At 37.8% G+C, this 16,892-nt stretch overlaps 1 protein-coding gene and 1 long non-coding RNA gene across 3 annotated transcripts; one reads left to right on the forward strand and one right to left on the reverse strand.

The window, feature by feature from the left end:
- The first annotated feature begins 650 nt into the window (after nt 1-650).
- LOC110039798 (ras-related protein Rab-27A-like) lies at nt 651-16,366 on the forward strand. 2 transcript variants are annotated; one of them, XM_089275708.1, is made up of 5 exons: nt 651-911; nt 9,991-10,079; nt 10,469-10,614; nt 11,346-11,500; nt 14,554-16,366. In XM_089275708.1, the coding sequence occupies exons 1-5, from the start codon at nt 750-752 to the stop codon at nt 14,689-14,691; spliced, it is 690 nt and encodes a 229-aa protein (XP_089131834.1). In that variant the 5' UTR covers nt 651-749; the 3' UTR covers nt 14,692-16,366. The 2 variants fall into 2 exon arrangements, with proteins under 2 accessions (XP_089131834.1, XP_089131838.1); XM_089275712.1 differs by lacking the exon at nt 651-911 and adding an exon at nt 3,113-3,296.
- Nucleotides 8,635-9,995, reverse strand: LOC149119014 (uncharacterized). Its single transcript, XR_016202852.1, has 2 exons — nt 9,032-9,995; nt 8,635-8,940 (listed from the first exon to the last, which is right to left on the reverse strand). It is a non-coding gene; the product is annotated as an uncharacterized LOC149119014 (long non-coding RNA).
- Nucleotides 16,367-16,892: the final 526 nt, after the last annotated feature.

Consider the following 16,892-nt stretch of genomic DNA (forward strand, 5'->3'; position numbering starts at 1 on the left):
GCCGAGGAGATGGGTCTCAGCATTCCAAAATAGTCCAAAATACTCTATCTAAAATAGTCGTCGACAATAACGAAACAACCCAAAAGTTAAACATTATTATGTAAACGCCATTCCAAAAAGATATCCGATAATCCCAAATTGCGACAGATGAAAATGTCCCATTGCTGACTCTTTCCTACAACCGCAATTTTAAGCCGCGTCGTACAAATGCAAAACGACGTTATGAATGCCAATTTGATTCAGCCTGAGATTCATTCTCAGACAGCGAAATAATTTGTTTTTCACATCTTTTTCACATAGTTTTATAGTTGATCTGATAAATGACCTGTTAGCCATGTTTTCCACTCATTTGTATGCAAGACCGCTTTTCTTGTGAAGACGCTCATAGAAAGCTGAAAACTCTAACTCCAATGCACCTAAGAAGAAATGATTAGATACATTATCTATTTCACCCGGGAACTCCTCAGTATTTTACCTTTAACTTCGGATTTTCGTTAATTCAATCAATTTAAAATAATAAAAGCCAGTGTTTGTTAGCAAATGAATTTCGTTTTGTTTGCTAAATTCACTCCACTGTGGGATCTCACCAAAAGTCACGATCTATGTTTAGCAGTTACCACATGATGTCATCTAGCCAAAAAATTCTGGCATCGTTCCAAAGTTGCAAATAAGGAGGGGAATTTGTGAAAACAATCTTCAATATTCTGCGATAATTTCGATGATTTGAAGCTAACAAACGAACCGTCGACATGTCCGATGACGAAGACCAGGGGAGAGAGTATTTGATCAAGTTTTTAGCCTTGGGTGACTCTGGAGTGGGTAAAACAAGCCTTTTATATCAGTACACAGATGGTCACTTTAACCCTCGATTTGTTCCTACAATCGGAATTGATTTCAGAGAAAAACGTGTGGTATGTATCATTTAGGTTGTTGTTTAAATTCCATCGAAGTAAATGATTATGTTACCTTGAAAGTTCGGGAGAACTTGGAGTGAAAACTGAGTATTTCTTTAAGATATTCATAGTCATTTGACTCAAAACTGTACTCTCTTACCTTACATTGTTTTTATTTTAGTTCGAGTTAGATTTTCTCCTTAAAACAACAGCGATTATCCTTTATTTAAAAAAAAAAAAATCCTGTGCAATGTTGTTCTAATCATGATTCTTATAATTTATACCGTAGTTGATTTTGTTGATTGTATTTTAGTTCAGGTTGTCTTTAATTAATGTTGTTGTGGCACTTTGCAGACAATTGAATGCACTTTTCTTTTGCAGGGCAAAATTTGTAATGCCAAAACGGTCCTGAATACGCTTCAAAAACTTTTAAAAAGCCGAGTTTTCTTTATTAAAATATATTGTTTTAAACATAGATAGTCAAGTATATTATCAATAGAGGAGGCGTTGTCGCGTCTTTATAGGTTCAAATTGCCGCAGTATTGTCAGTATTCTTCGTATCTAACTGAACCATTTCATGGCTGGTTAACATTAACAACAATAACTCCCACAATAGCTTTTGGAGTTTTTCTTTTTACTCATAATGCCATTCACAATAGTTTATTAGCGGAAGCATTGAACAAATGGCAGATTTTTAGCAGTATGTAACAGGTACCTGCTTGGAATTGATGACAAAGTGACTAAGAAAATACCACGGATCTGTGGAAAGGCGCGAACTTTTCACGGAACTCAGAAATACCCTCCTTTGATGCTTTAGTTGTTTTGATCACATGGTTTTCTCAGTTTTAGTTCTTAGATACGCCGGTAGCTTTTGCATAACGAAGGGTTTACATGACTTATTCTGGAGGTGTGACTCCAGGGGGTTCCATTCTCAGTCGGAAGTCTGGGTAGTTACCGGTCCCGAAAAGCTGTTTTTTTATTTGCCGTTTTTATACATTCAAGATCGCGATATTATTAGTTTTATTATTAAAGCATTAAAATTATCAGGAAACGAAACAGAATGGACTGGTTTCTTAGCTAAAACCAGCACTACTATTCTTAGCTAAATGTGGCTTCCGACCCGTAAAGTTACCGCGACTTTCGAGAAAGGGGCCCCGACCGGTAACTGAACTTTGGGCTGAGTCGCCTCCGTATCGATAACAGCGAGAAACGTACCTGTTCGTAATTTGACGAGGCTCAAGTCTTATTAAACTCTTGACCACCGCAGTGGACGAGTAGAGTTAATTATTTTTCAGGGAGAAAATTTGGCGTCTCGTAAAACAACCGTTTTTTATTGCATGCACCTCTTTCTTTTAACGGTAGGCATATATTCCTTTTGCATGCATGTCTCGGTCAAACATCAGTTTGGAAGAGCAGAATAACCTTAAACTCTGTCGTATCCGCTGCTATTAATTGTCGACACTGCCGACACTGAACGAACCAACTCAAACAAGATGTGGGTTTAAGATAACTCGAGGGAAGGTGTATCAATCTTTATTGAAGAGTTCTTAAACCCGGGTTTTTCAATATAGGATGAAGAGCGATCTTTCAGCACGCTCGCTTGTCGAGGAAGATCACCACTGATTCAATATTCTGCACTTACTGGTATTGCCTACAGAGAATCTTCTGGATTGAGCATCATTATTCAAAAATAATGTTCCTTCAATGGTCCTTAGTAGCCATTGTGCTCGTAAGTTTACTTTTTTCTGACAATCCAGTGGTTTTTATGAAGTAAATGTTACAGTTCTGTTTAGAATTATATTTTGTATGGACATGACCTGATCTGTCGACAGGTCTGTGTTTTCAGTTTTGACTTCATATATTTCCGTATGCCGTGTTTTGCCAGCCTCTATTTTTGCGGTTTCCCACAGTTGTTAATTGGCGTTCATTTGAAAGGTCAAAATCATTTCTAAAATAAATGCTGATAACAAAAGTCTTCAATATTGTGGAGGATACCGCTTATATATTGTTTCAGTAGAAAATTCCAGTCTGATATAAAAGAAACAATAAATTAACAATTAAGAATGACTAAGAGGCCCCTCACCCTACTCCGTCCAATACGAGCTAATTGCCGCCAATTTCCACTTCCACAATAAGAAACGCCAAGTAGCCAATCAGAGAGCGGAAGAGTTATCGACGGACCAATCAGAATAGCCGTTAGATAAACATCAGCTTGTACCGCAAGTTTGAAGGAAAACTCCCGAATCAAACATGGCGGATGCAGATTATGATTATCTGCTCAAATTTTTAGCTCTTGGTGATTCAGGCGTCGGGAAAACTAGTCTTTTATTTCAGTACACCGATGGAACGTTTAATCCTAAATTTATATCTACTGTGGGAATAGATTTTCGTGAGAAGCGAGTGGTAAGTGATACGCTTTGTTCACTTTAGAAGTATTTGGTCGTGAACGGTGACATCCATCTTTGTAACCTTATTATTCACTGCCTTGAGAAGTTTTATTTTCATTAATATTTTAGGTCTATGGGTGGATTCTTTGTGCTTAAAGAAAATAAGCGTTAGTTTTTAGTGGAAATGTTATTTAACTCGTATTTAACCAGCTATTTTTGATGTTATAAGACGGAAGCTTACGTTACAACTAGCTTACGTTAGGACTACAGCAAAACATATTGAACGGACCCGCTCTCAAAATTCGACAGTGTAGCGCAGCTAAAATAGCGTTTAGAATTTGTTTTGTGGAGCTAATGGAGGCATGAAAATGCCGCTTCTACTTGGCTCTGATACGAGCAAAAGCTAAGCTCAACTGTAGTATAACAACGCGATTGAGGTTTAGTAGATCTGTTTGTTGATCATCCATTTTACAATCCTCTTCTAATTCAGGCCCTGTATATTTGTGCTAATATAGAGTTGTCTGCCTCGAATTATTCTCCAGATCATGGCGTAAATAAGCTTATTTTTGGTGCCGCAATTAATGGCGAAGTCCGAAAATGCAATGTTTTTTACGACAGTTGAATATTTCAATCCTTTGTATTCAAACAAGCCAGTTTCCATCGATTTGAACTTTCAAATTAAGGATCACCAGAAAAATCCCCATTAAAATTTTTACACTATTTGCTCCAACAAGGAAAGTTTCAATGAGTTATGAAGTTAAAAAAAGGTGGATTTAGACCTTCACACTCTGTATTAATAACAGTATTGTATATATTTTTTTGGAATAATTTTCAAACAGCTTATCTTCACCACGCATTTCATTTCAGTTTCAAAATTTGTAATTGTAGATGAGATCTTGTCTGGCACACAAATGAAAAACACAACTCAATCACTACAAAATCTATACTAATATTATTTTACTATTTACAAAATTTGTGTGGTTTCCCATTGAGATAGCAGCATTTTAGAACTTACGGACTGAATGAAATTTTATAATTTCATGAAATTTTTTAAAGCAGAAAAACTCCCTTTCATTCTGCACCTGGCTACCAAGTGACACAATAAGAATGTGTGCTCATAGTTGTTTGGAACAACCATGGTTTCCTAAGATGGCAAGGGAATTAACGAACAATTTATATGTTCACTTCTGTGTGAAGTTATAAAACAGGTGATCTGTTTTTTGTGCAGAATTGTGGTGGTTATAGAGTCATAATAGTTATTTTCATTTTCATAAAACCAGCTGCCCTGATTCTCCTTGTTGTTTTGTTTTCTAAAGCAAAAATGCAAATCTGTGACTTAAGAATATTCTGCACTTTTTGTTTCTGTCTATTTGCATGACACAATGAGGCAGTTAGAATATTATTAGGAGTCTCAAATTCTAGGATACTTGTTGTCTTAATTTATTAGCCACATGAACAGATTTGGAGTGAAGACATGAGAAATTGCATTGCGGCTATGTTTAGAGAATGCCGTGGTCCTGGCCTTGTTTCACAGTATTGTAGTTTATTATATGCCAGTACACACGAGTGTTTTACTGGAAAATACACCACTCATAAAATTCATACGGAACTACATCCAGTACTCTAAGTGGCTTATGTTTCATATCCTCTCTATATTTCACATGTAATTTGTTTATTTCCACCGCAGACACACCCACAGTCTTATAGGTCACATTTCCATATATCAGCCATGTGACCATGATATCAGTATGAAAATCCATCAAATATTTTCGCTCGTGTGCGATTGGTCTAAATGTCTCACATGACTGAATATGCCCTAGCTGAAACAGGGGAATATTTGAGTAACACTTCCAAATTTTCAAAACTACCTGTGTTGTGAAAAATATTTGAAGGATAATAAACACAATAGCCTCCATTTGGCATGAAAATATGCTCAGACATTTGTTCTTGGACATAATCTGCTCCTCAAAGCTCACAGTGTTCCTTGAGCCCTGCTCTTGAAAGCTGTTTTCTTCTCGGAACAGAAAATGTCCACTGACAAATATCTGAGCCTACACGTACATGTATTTTTGCACCAAATGGAGGCTTCCTTTTATTCATTGTTCATTGTTGCTCTACTAGCAAGACTTAATTTTAAGTTCCCTTGTATTTGTTGTGAAAAATTATGTAAAGGTAAAGATGGATATTGGATTACCATTGACGCTTTCCATTTGACGAAAAATTCTGGTGTGAATTTCCAGAAATTTCCTGGGGCGAATGGAACAGAATTTTCCAGAGTGGAAAACAATAAGCTGCACAGTTTTGTTCGCTTGGAATTTTTCAATGACTTTGAGTTTAAAATGGCAAATATAGATTGAAGCAAACAGAATGCCGATAAGTAGCCTGCAGAACAGGCGTAATTTTTTTGTGTGTTTTAGGTGAACAGAGACAAAGGCGAGGCGAGTGCGAAGTGCGAGTCACGCGTGAAGGGAAGAGCGCGAAAAAAATAACACCTGTAGGCATACCACTGTTCAAGCTGTTCTGGCGTTCAAATGTGAACGCGGCTACCCAATTGGTTACTTTACATCATGTGATCCTCAACTGTTTTTCAAATACAACAGAGGTGTCAAACTCTACGAAGCAACATGCAGATGACAGCAGAAACCATGCAGACCTATGACCTATAAAAATTTGCCAAAGCACGATCTAACGACTCAACTCTACTTAAAATTCCTCCTTATTATGCAACATGAAGTGCCCTTTACAAACGTGAGTGAAGCGACAAAAAAGGTCGAGTGACCGAACAGAGAATGGCAAATGTACAAATGTCACAAACTGTAGAAGTCGTGTAGGCTAGTCAACCCCATTTTATGCCAATTTTATTGGGGTAAATTAAATTTCAACTGTGTTAAATTAGTGCCCACTTAGTTCTTTTCTCAGTAGTTCTATAATAGCTGAATAAGACTCAAACAAATATATTTGAACAAAGCGAATAAACTATACAAACAAACCGCAGAGGTCGCCATAAATTAAAATCCAGCGTGCAAAAATACTGTTCACTTTTAAAATCTAAAATTCCCAAATAAAGGCAACCAAAGGAAAGAAACATGACCGGAAGTTCATTAACAATAAATTTTCATTGAAGACTTAGATGAGGCAAAGAAACCTGTCTAAAAGCAAGCAAATGTTCAAAATTTTGCAGACGTGCATTGCTGCATGAGCCGCATGTTCAAATAAATTTTAATGCTAAAATGAAGGCCTGAGTTTTTACCGGCGACTTTTGCAGTCATTTTATCAGCTGTGGCCTCACCAGTTGTTCCAGAAGTTGAATTCAATTTTAAAGAAATCTGCACATTACCATTTTTGCTTTCTAAAGTCCAGGACGCTGCTTTAAATCCGCGATCTGTTATCAAAACTTGTTTGAAAGCGCACCGATCGTCATGCTTTTGCGGTGGTTGAAGGAAAACTTCTTCACCAGAAAGGTTTGAGGACTCTGTACACCTTGATATTCCACTCTGAGGCCACCTAAACATTGATGTGTGTTTTTTCTTTCCATTTTAAGTCCCAAAGAAGTAATTTCTCTGTTTTAGGGATGAAAACAACGTGGCCTACAACGCAGCATGATTACCACTGTTTTTGTAATGCTGTGATTGGCTGGTCATTTAGGATGTGTCTGGGGCAGAACAGCTTGAACAATGGTATGTGTACAGGCATTATTTTTTTCGCACTCTTCCCCTTACGCACGACTTGCGCTTCGCGCTTGCTTCACATTCACCTCTGTTCGCCTAAAATACGCAGAAAAAATTACGCCTGTTTTGAAGGCTAGCCGATTAGTCGACATTGTGACTTTTTTTAGACCGCAACAGCAGTGGCCTTATACAAACCAAAATGGCAGCAAAAACATTGCAAAGCAAGGGGGTTAATGAGTGGTAAAATCACTTTTCATGCGTTATAAATCTTTGTGCATTTCTTGGCCAACCTATGCAAAACAAACATGTACACCACGGCCTACAGGGGCAGTATTTTTATGAAATGCTTTCTTGACCAATTTAGTTGTAGCTAGCAATTATCAACAGACAAGTGGCAAGATTCCAAAGTAAAATATTAATCCAGTTTCAAATACAGAGAGGATAAATGAAGAGTGCCGATGGCCTCAAGGTTAGTGCGCTTAACTCCTTGTGAGGTATACCCAAATTTTCGAACATTTTCTGGAAATTTCAGTTCCATTTGATTTTCATCCCTGAATTTCTGGAATTTTTGGTTGAATGGTTGGCTTTTGATTTCGGAAATTCAACAATTTCCAGATTTTCTGGGAACTTTCCCTGGAAATTTCTGTATCATTTACAAGTCTATTTCAAAAATTTTGGAATATTTGGTCGCATGGAAAGTGCCCCATGGTACCACTCCAGAAAATGCAATGTACTAAGCAATGCTTAAGATTTGAAGTACACATAGCCAGTGTTCTGGTGTAGCCCCTGTCAGGCACTAGGAAAGGATCAACTTCCTATAGCAGTAGAGGACCACTTTTGAAAAATGGTAAACATTATAGCTTGGAATTTGTAACAGAGTATTGACCACAGCTCTGCAAGTTAACACTTTACCCATTGATTCCCAGAACTTTTTACCAAAACTGCATTTTTTGGACATTTGGAGATTTTCAGGCTGGATATAGGCCAAATTAGCTTCAATCTACTCAAAAAGGCATTTGCAACATGACAGCATGCTTTTCTTTCCACTAGCATTGCGTTTTACAACATTTTTGCTTAGGTATGCGCAGAAATAAAAATTTTGAGATGAGATGAGAAAGTGATCTACGTCTTACATGTAAGGCTTTTCATTTTTTTAAATTTTGTTTTTCGCCTTTCCTTTTTCTTGCTGCAGTGATTGACCTTCTACTGGGCTTGTTTTAAGCTCAAAAAATTCTGAGAAAACATCATCGAGACAGGCAATTTTTACCCTGGAGAGCCACGTATAGTTGCAGGAAATTTTGCTCTTAGTTTTTCACTCATATTTCTGAGCATTTTCGAGCATATTTCAGGCTCCATTGAGCTGATCACCCTGATCTGGGTATCATTGGAAAGACCTTTTCGTCCTGCAGAAGTTGAGTATAAATGATGCCAATTTTGGTCAAAGGTGATGATGTCAGAAGTGGAACAAAGGCCAAGGCTCATCATGGTCGGTTACAGGCGACATAGGAGTCAATGGGTTAACTGGCAAATTTACTCAAAAAATTCTGTTTTTTTTTTTTAACCGTCAACTCGGTTTTTTGGCTGCCACAACCCTGAATTGGCCTTGACTTTGCTGAAAAAAACGATTTCTTACTGGGGAGCAAGATTTTCTGAGAATTAGGTACCAAAATGTACAATGGGCTTGGGTTTTTCTTTTTTTTTTTCTGGCCTGAATTCGCATTAATCACAGTCTGCCATGTTGGATGCAACGTCACCATTTTTCGCATGAAAGCGAGGCCATGTGTGTTGAAACATCATGGCTGAGTCAGCGAGTACTTTGATTTCTTCAGAGTTTTGGTACTGCAATCTGGTGGACATACCAACAGCAATATTTACCCGTGATAGTGACAGTGTATATTGGTTCGGGGAAGTCTACAACAACAGGAGAGGATGACAGTTCCGGTTGGACCTCCATAGAACTTTCCTCACCAGAAGCTTGGCCGAAAGTTGATGCTATGGATTAAAATGAAAAACAAAAATACTTCTGATTATTTTATGATTTTAACCAAGGAATGTTTAAGGAAATACCGACAACAATATTTACCTGTCACAGTGACAGGGGATGATGGCACGCTTACATCAAACAATCGCACTCATGCACGCGGTGGTTCTCGCTTTGTCGGAGATTTTCTTTTCCTGGGTGATCTTGACCAGCAAAAAATACTTGGAACTGCATGCTTCTCCAGAACACGCTTCCCTGTTAAAGTTGTCTGAAAATCCGCTTCCTTAAAGTGTACAGAACATACTCTTGTGCTGTTTGTTATCTGTAGATGGACCAGATCATAAAATTAATGTAAATACATGTGCACAACAATGACATCGATAACCTAACCAACTTACCTGGACACTTTTACCCATGTCTCGCCGTATTTTGACAACCCACTGCTTTCGAATGGCTTCATGACTGGGAAATTGGTGAAAGGTATGATTTGGAATATTTTTAGCGCGATTATTTTTACATTGTGGCACGCAACAGTGATCTCCGTTGGGCATGATTGCAGATGATCGCCTTGTCTCCTCGATCGCCGGAAGTTGACTTTACACGCGTGGCCTCGCATTGGTGTCAAAAGTACATGACGTCAATCCAAGATGGCTGCTGTGCGATAAAGGCGAATTGATTTTTTCCCTTGCAATTATCCTTTCCTTTTTCTCACCTCTTTTACTCTTGCCTGCTTTTGCTCTTCATATCCTTTCTGACAGCTCACGTTTTTTCAATTAGCTACGTCAGTGCGGTTGATATCCAAAACAGACAGTTGTGTGGAAAGATCTATCCTAGCTCTATTATCTGCTTATCAAGAATATCTATTGACACCTAAATTGATGATGTCACAAGTGGTACTACCTACAAAGTGCATGACCCCTCAGCATATGAAAACATTTAAGGGTTCAGTAGCTCTCAGTTGAGTTTTTATTAGCGTATAAATCACAGACTCAGAATACTTCAACAATATACAACCAGACAATAAATACAAGTGCCTTCTAAATGGGAGCAATTCATTGCAGATTCACCATCCACTAAATCCAGATGGAAGCCGTTCAACAAGAGGACAAAGAGTACATCTTCAGCTCTGGGATACTGCTGGACAGGAAAGGTAAACTGACTTGAACTGTAAACAGGTTGATCATACATGGTAAACTAAAATGTAATGAAACATTAGAAATACTTTGCCCTACATCAATTTTTATACATACAGGTAGTTCTTGAATGCCAAGTATTCCTATATATTGAAGGCGTAAGTAGAGGGTGGGATGGGTGGAGGCGGGGGGGGGGGGGGGGGATAAGTAGGGTTAGCCTAGTTGTGAGAGCACGTGCCTCCTACCTTTGTGGCCTGGGTTTGAATCCTTGATGGTCTGGCATCGTACATACATTCTTGCTCCAAGGGTTTTTTTTTTTTGGTTTTGTTGTTGTGTTAGCAATAGTCCCTTCTTTTCGTGTCTCTTAATTTTTGATATGCTCTTTGCATATGCATTGTTTTTTCAGATTTAGGAGTTTAACTACAGCATTCTTTCGAGATGCCATGGGATTCCTTCTAGTCTTTGATCTGACACATGAGCAGTCATTCTTAAATATTAGGAACTGGTTAAGTCAGCTACAAACACATGCTTATTGTGAAAACCCTGATATAGGTATGGCTAATCATTGCATTACACATCCATGGCATTTACTCTTACAGCTGTAAGTTAATCCCTCACAATTTAATACCTCAATTCGAACAGTATCATCTTCAGTACATGTAGCTTGCAGATAGAGGGCTGTCTTTAATTTTCAAAGTAGGAGGATGTTCAGAAAATTAATGGACAGGGCATGTAATCATTCCTAGGGTCGATATAAACAGTGCTTATAGCTTGCTTGAAAAATGGTAGGTTTGGTTTGTAACACAAAGAGACTAGTCATAGGCTTGTTATGAGCTTTAAAGTTCTTAGTACCACTGTTCCAGCCCCCATATAATAGACTGGCTGAAGTGAATATGAGCAATCCAAGTTTCTAGTATGATCTGGGGCAATTATACTAAAAACAATTGAAATGTAGAGTCTCAGAAATGCCATTCCCTTTAAAAGGTAGTCTTAACATGTATTTCCCATCAATACTTGCTTCGTTCTGTGTTGATTTTCATCAGGTTATGCACCTGTCCCAGTTGTTTCACAAAGTTTGCAGACACCTTACATTTAACTAAACATAGCAGTTATCCACTTGTTTAAATCTGTTAAGTTACTAAGCATTGACTTTGATTCACCAGTGAGTGACATCATCTTTTCTTATATGATCCAAAATTTACTACCCTCTACAAGTTAAGCAACCCATTCACATTCCAGTTGATGTGTTGCTTTGATGGTTTCTGTTTGTATTTCTGTCTTAGTCCTAATTGGTAATAAAGCAGACCTTGAGGATCAGAAACAAGTGGATGAAAATGAAGCAAGAACACTTGCAGAGAATCTGGGTCTGAAGTATTTTGAGACTAGTGCATTTAATGGACAGAATGTGAGCAAGTCTGTAGAAGCCCTGCTTGACCAGGTAAGACGGTGACTCTTAATTAAGACACAAACTAACAGGGTTGTCAAAAGCAGCTGGCTGCCAGTGAACATTTCCATCTACTTCATGATCTCAGCTGGCTTTTCTGTTTCAGCCGCTTTTTCCTGTCTGACTCCAGCAATAAAGCTGCCTATATGTACTTCAAAACGTTGTGACAACCCTGTTGTTAAGCAATCATAGAAAAAACAAAGAATAAAAATTACTTATATTGTGCCTTTTAACATACAATGATCAAGGATAATGGCATTACATAATGGCATTACATGATGAATTCAGAAAATTATATTAAATTTTCGAAAGCTAATTTAAAAAGTAGCACTAAAAAGTCATGACGTTCTGACCTCTCCAAGGTCATTTTCAAGTGAGTAATATTTCCTAAATTAGCATAAACGTTAAAAAATGATCAAAGAACTGAAACCAACGCTAAACAAACAGTGCGATTCAATTCACGCCAAATTATTTGTTTAGAGCAATTCTTGCTAAGACTATTTTATTTTTCCATTGTATATTTTTAACACTTTTTCACATAATTTATCACATTTTAGCGTTCGTCACATTTTTATCTATTATAACTTGTTTTTAAGGTGGCTCCCTATAGTTTTACGATCGCGTGAGCGCTAGGGAAGTAATCTGAGCACGCTCAAAGGTAACCGTCAGTGTTTTTCGATATTTTATTACGTCAACATGAGCACAAAAAGCAAAACTGACAGTGAATTTTCTCGCTTTTCCTTCAGTGAAATTCCATAAAATTTGGCAGATTGGTAGTAAATATTTTACTTCAGTCGGAGCTCGTTTTTCAGGGAAATCTATAAGACCAGATTTTTTGCAGCGGTAAAAGACATAAATTTGAAAATATCGAAAAAACTGCCTTTACAAGCCCTACTTTTTTCATGTTTAAAATTCGTATCCTGCTGGAAGCGATGTGATGTAAAAATTTTGGAAGATTTCAGCGAAGGAAATTCATGAAAATCACAAATAAAGCCATAAAAACAGTAAAAAACGCATTTGTTTGGGCATTTATAATTTAAGACTAAATCCCAAACTTTTAACAGAGATGGTGGCAAAGCAATATTTAATCTTTGCTTATTACATGTGATGGCAAAGCCAACTCCTTGCTCCCTGCGATCCTCTTCACTCTTGCCCTGCCAGAAGAATGTGTAGTCCTTCTCTCTGAGACTGCCGTAGTCTGCTAAACGTGTTTCTTGCAGAGCTGCAATGTCAACATTGAGTCTTGCTAGTTCACTGCTAATCACAGCAGTTTTGTGTGGGCCATCAATATCTCGTATGTCCATGTTCAAGCCAGTCGTCATCGTTTGAACATTCCAGCTCCCAAACTTGAGAGCTGGGCTTTTCCGTCTTGCTCTATCCGTGGGTGAAGGAATTGTGGCCCACTTGTCAGCCTGTTTCCAAGCCTAAGACCTATGCACCCACACAGGACAGGTGAACCATGGCAGGACAGCACCTTATTGGCTGAGGGCTGCTCAGCTTGAAGCGGGCGGTAGCTGTCCAGTGGGACTAAATAGCCCCTCCCACTGTCAGGAGTGGCCCCTGGCGCCCAGCCCTACGCCAATCGGGCCCTGACTTAGAACCGGTAACTGCCACTCCCCAGTTTGATGTCATGCCAGGCCAGGCCATACAACATGCTGGAGTTGCCTCTCCAGTTGCTAAGCCTGGGCAAAATTAAGAGGAGACTGGTTTGCCCAGCACCAGAATCCCTCTGTCGGTCTCACTAGTCTTGTCCAAAGGAAAGGCATGGCCAGTACATTTGGGACCAGGTCGACTGCAGGAACCGCCAGCAACTGGATAACCAAAGCCTTACGAGAGGGAGAAAAGCTTCTGCACATCACAGTGGATACCAGGAGAGAACGTCAGAAGGCCAGGGCCCTTGCTCCACCCACTGATTCCACTTATGTCTGTGGTTCTTGTCACCGCATCTGCCGATCACGAATCAGACTCCAAAGCCATCTCAGAAAATGTTTAAGGAAATGTACAATTACTAACACACGCTAAAATCATGGACTAGATTGTCCGATAATGCCAATACAATATATAATATATACATGTAATAAGTTGGAGAGGACTAGGTGTGAAAGCGAATGCAAAAACAGCATTCAAAACATGACACTTGTGCACGCAACGCCATAAATGATTACCTCATGGAGCCACCTTAACATATTTATGCTAATTTAGAAAATTTTACTCACTTGAAAATGACCTCAGAGAGGTCGAAACGTCATGACCTTTTAGTGCTAGTTTTTATTTCAAAATTGATTTCTAAGAAACTACTTATTAGTTTAAAAAGGTACGTTTTGAGTAAGGATTTAAACTAAGGATTTAAATTTAAAGTGATAGTCTGCAATAACAGCAATCCATGGTTAACTTTCTGTGATTTGCAATAACACGTGAACTGAGTGCACAATCAATCATGCTTACTGACCTTTCAGGAGGCAGGTGTTTACTTCAGTGGGTTCAAAAGGTCACATACATGTAGGATTCATTTGTTGGTTGTAATTGATAGATTTCAATCCATTTTGTTTGCTTATTTCATTAAGGTTTGTTGAATGTCATGATTATGAGGGATGGTGCCAAAACAGGCAGTCGCTAGTTTCGATTTGAACTGTTGAGTTCATGTATCGTTAAAAGGCTCAGTTGCAATACTGCATTGCTGCACCTTTTTTTTGAAGAGACTGATTATTATGTTAAAGTGAAGTTATATGTAGGCATTCAGTCTATCCTTATAGGTGGCTAACCTGTGCTTAAAAAGTTTCTGAAGCAACTAGGAATTGATTTGCTATTCTTTCTGGATGAGGTGTAAGGCCATCACAGTCTATGACCCAGTATTTGGTCAGTGAGGGTCTTTCTTTCTTGAAGTTCTTTCCAAGTCAGATGACCAAACAACATAAAGTAACGAAAACCTAACACGTGATGTAACCAAACTCATTTTGTATGTCATAAAAATATTATTGCATGGTATCTGTCTCTCTGGAATGTTTCTTGTCTTTGAATGGTTTCTTATTACTTTTTTTATCTTGTAGGTTATGGCAAGAATGGAAAACTGTGTTGATAAAGCCACATTACCTAACAATGTTTTTAACAACAACCCCAACAGAGGCACAAAATTGAGAGAAGTTGATGAAGCAAATGATGAATCACAAGGTGGCTGTTCTTGCTAGTCTGATGCTGATGTGATAGCAATATTATTATTGTTACTTCCCAAGTGGATTTTAAAGTGCATATGAAAATACATGTATATGAACTACATTCATTATATGTACATTCTTTTCAAATAGGAATTGGTCATCTTGAAATAAGAAGAAAATTGATGAAAATTGTTATAGCAGTCTAGGGAATGAATATAATTATATTATTAATAGTTTTGGTTCAAGACTAAGCATGGATTTTGTTGGGCCTCATGTGAACTCACTTCCTTGAAGTTCAAACATTTGGTTCCATGTTGGGTAATTTACATGTATATATATAAGAGGTCATTTTTGATGTGTATGTCCTGGTAAGTTAAATTGAAATGTTGTTTAATTGGACACACACAACATCTTTCACGTGCACTTTAAAATGTACCACCAAATAAAGAAGGCTAAATCTAATATTATTATTAACATGAAATGCTATGGCTAGGTGTGAATAGTAGCCGTATTTATTGTTTGGATAGAGATGCATGCAAGTTTACCATTTTGGCAAAGTCCAAATTTTTATTTGTAAGAGTGGAATAATGAAATTGGGTCAAAATACCCAGAAAATGGATTATTCAATATGTAAAAATCACTTTTCCAAAACCAATAAATGTTTTGGAACACAACTGGAAATTGCTAAATAAGTTTACAACTTCCCACACTTTTGCAATTGTTGCCATACTGTGTAGCTAAGTGATGGAAATAAGTCTTTCTTACATGGAATAACGAGTCAGATTAAACATTCTGTCTTATTATTATTTTTTTTTTTATAACTTTTTTTTATGCAACCATGGCTCCATTTATGTACTAATTACCCTTGTACCTAGATTGCCTTTTTTCTGTTTTCTCCGTGGCCAATAAGTGCCCAGAAGTATGCAAGAGGTACAGAGCATGTGGTATATTGGAGCCCTTTCAACAGAATTTGTCGTCTTTCCTGTCTTTCCTCTTAAAATTGATGATTTTGTACAGGTGACAAATTTATCCTTGTCATCCTTTTCCTTGCCAAGATGTGGCTACCAGAAAAATAATTTGATAGTCGACTCTTGGGTTTATTATAAAGGGTCAAAGAACAAACAGGTACATTACTTTCTGTAGTTTGTGTGTAAGAAACATCCTTATAAGACTTGTACTAAATCAACCTTACAGTAATTATTAACAATGATTATTGGCTATTTTTTAGTTGGTATCTCTAGAAATGTGGCCTACTGTGATCAAATTTTGGGATTTTGGGTTATACATGTTGAAGTTCCAAATAGCAGCAATATCTTTGGGGATAATAGCATCTTTGGTTGTAGAATTCAAAATCTTAGTGCTAGTGTTGAGGCTGGTGCCCTTGCCCACCTGTACCCTTGCCCCGAGATTCTGGAGGGGGGAAGTCAGAAATCGTTGTTTGAATGACATTTTTAGCCACATAAAAAAATGAGCCACAAGGTTGAAGGAGGTAACTTCAATTTTTGTAATAATGTCATGGCTGAAAAATGCAATCTTCCAAAATAATGTGCTTTTAGTCTTTAATTTTGCTGTTCTGAATTCTGAATATATTTCTTAATGTTTCTTAATTTGTAATTATACACTAGTGCAATTATTTATATTCTTATTCTTTCATAATGTCAAAATTGACTTGTGAATAGTAACAAAATAAATTTTTTTCTTTGATAAACTGTTCATGTACACTTAGTAAATGATTTGAACACAGATGCGTCTGTAGATTGTATAGTGTGATCAGTACCCGTGCAGCTGCAGGCTACTGGCATTTTGACAACCTAAGTGAAGTCATCTTGAGAGTTAAGATTGTTTTGGGGTAGACACGTGGCTATTTTCTCTCAGTTTGTTGAAACGCCAGTCACCAAGTCCATCAACAGCAGTCATTTTCAGGACTGCTTACGCACACAGTCACGCTAGATGCACCCAAAGCCAGTACAAAAGGAACACAGATTCATACCTTACCTATATAATGAAATAAGACTCTGTTGGCGCGGAAAACATTATGTGACATAACTGTTTGTTATGCCCCTCAACCGAAATACCTCTGAGGATTGGACAAGATCTTATCACGGGACTGGACTCGCGCGTGATTAAGTCACGCGTGTTGTAGTAATCATCGAAAATTACAAACATAGGCAGGCAATGAGTGCATGAGCTATTTTGGAGGTTGGTTTAACCTCGTTTAGTCAGGAGTGATTCAC

The sequence above is a fragment of the Orbicella faveolata genome, unplaced genomic scaffold (genome assembly GCF_042242905.1).
Source record: "Orbicella faveolata isolate gen_17 unplaced genomic scaffold, um_ofav_v1 contig_1, whole genome shotgun sequence".
Lineage (NCBI taxonomy): Eukaryota > Metazoa > Cnidaria > Anthozoa > Scleractinia > Merulinidae > Orbicella > Orbicella faveolata.

What these genes read in the sequence shown, in the direction of transcription:
- LOC110039798 (XM_089275708.1), top strand. Translation starts at nt 750, where the DNA reads ATGTCCGATGACGAAGACCAGGGGAGAGAGTATTTGATCAAGTTTTTA. An exon ending in GATACTGCTGGACAGGAAAG is followed by an intron (nt 10,080 to 10,468) that starts GTAAACTGACTT and finishes TTGTTTTTTCAG; the next exon opens with ATTTAGGAGTTTAACTACAG. An exon ending in TTGTGAAAACCCTGATATAG is followed by an intron (nt 10,615 to 11,345) that starts GTATGGCTAATC and finishes TTTCTGTCTTAG; the next exon opens with TCCTAATTGGTAATAAAGCA.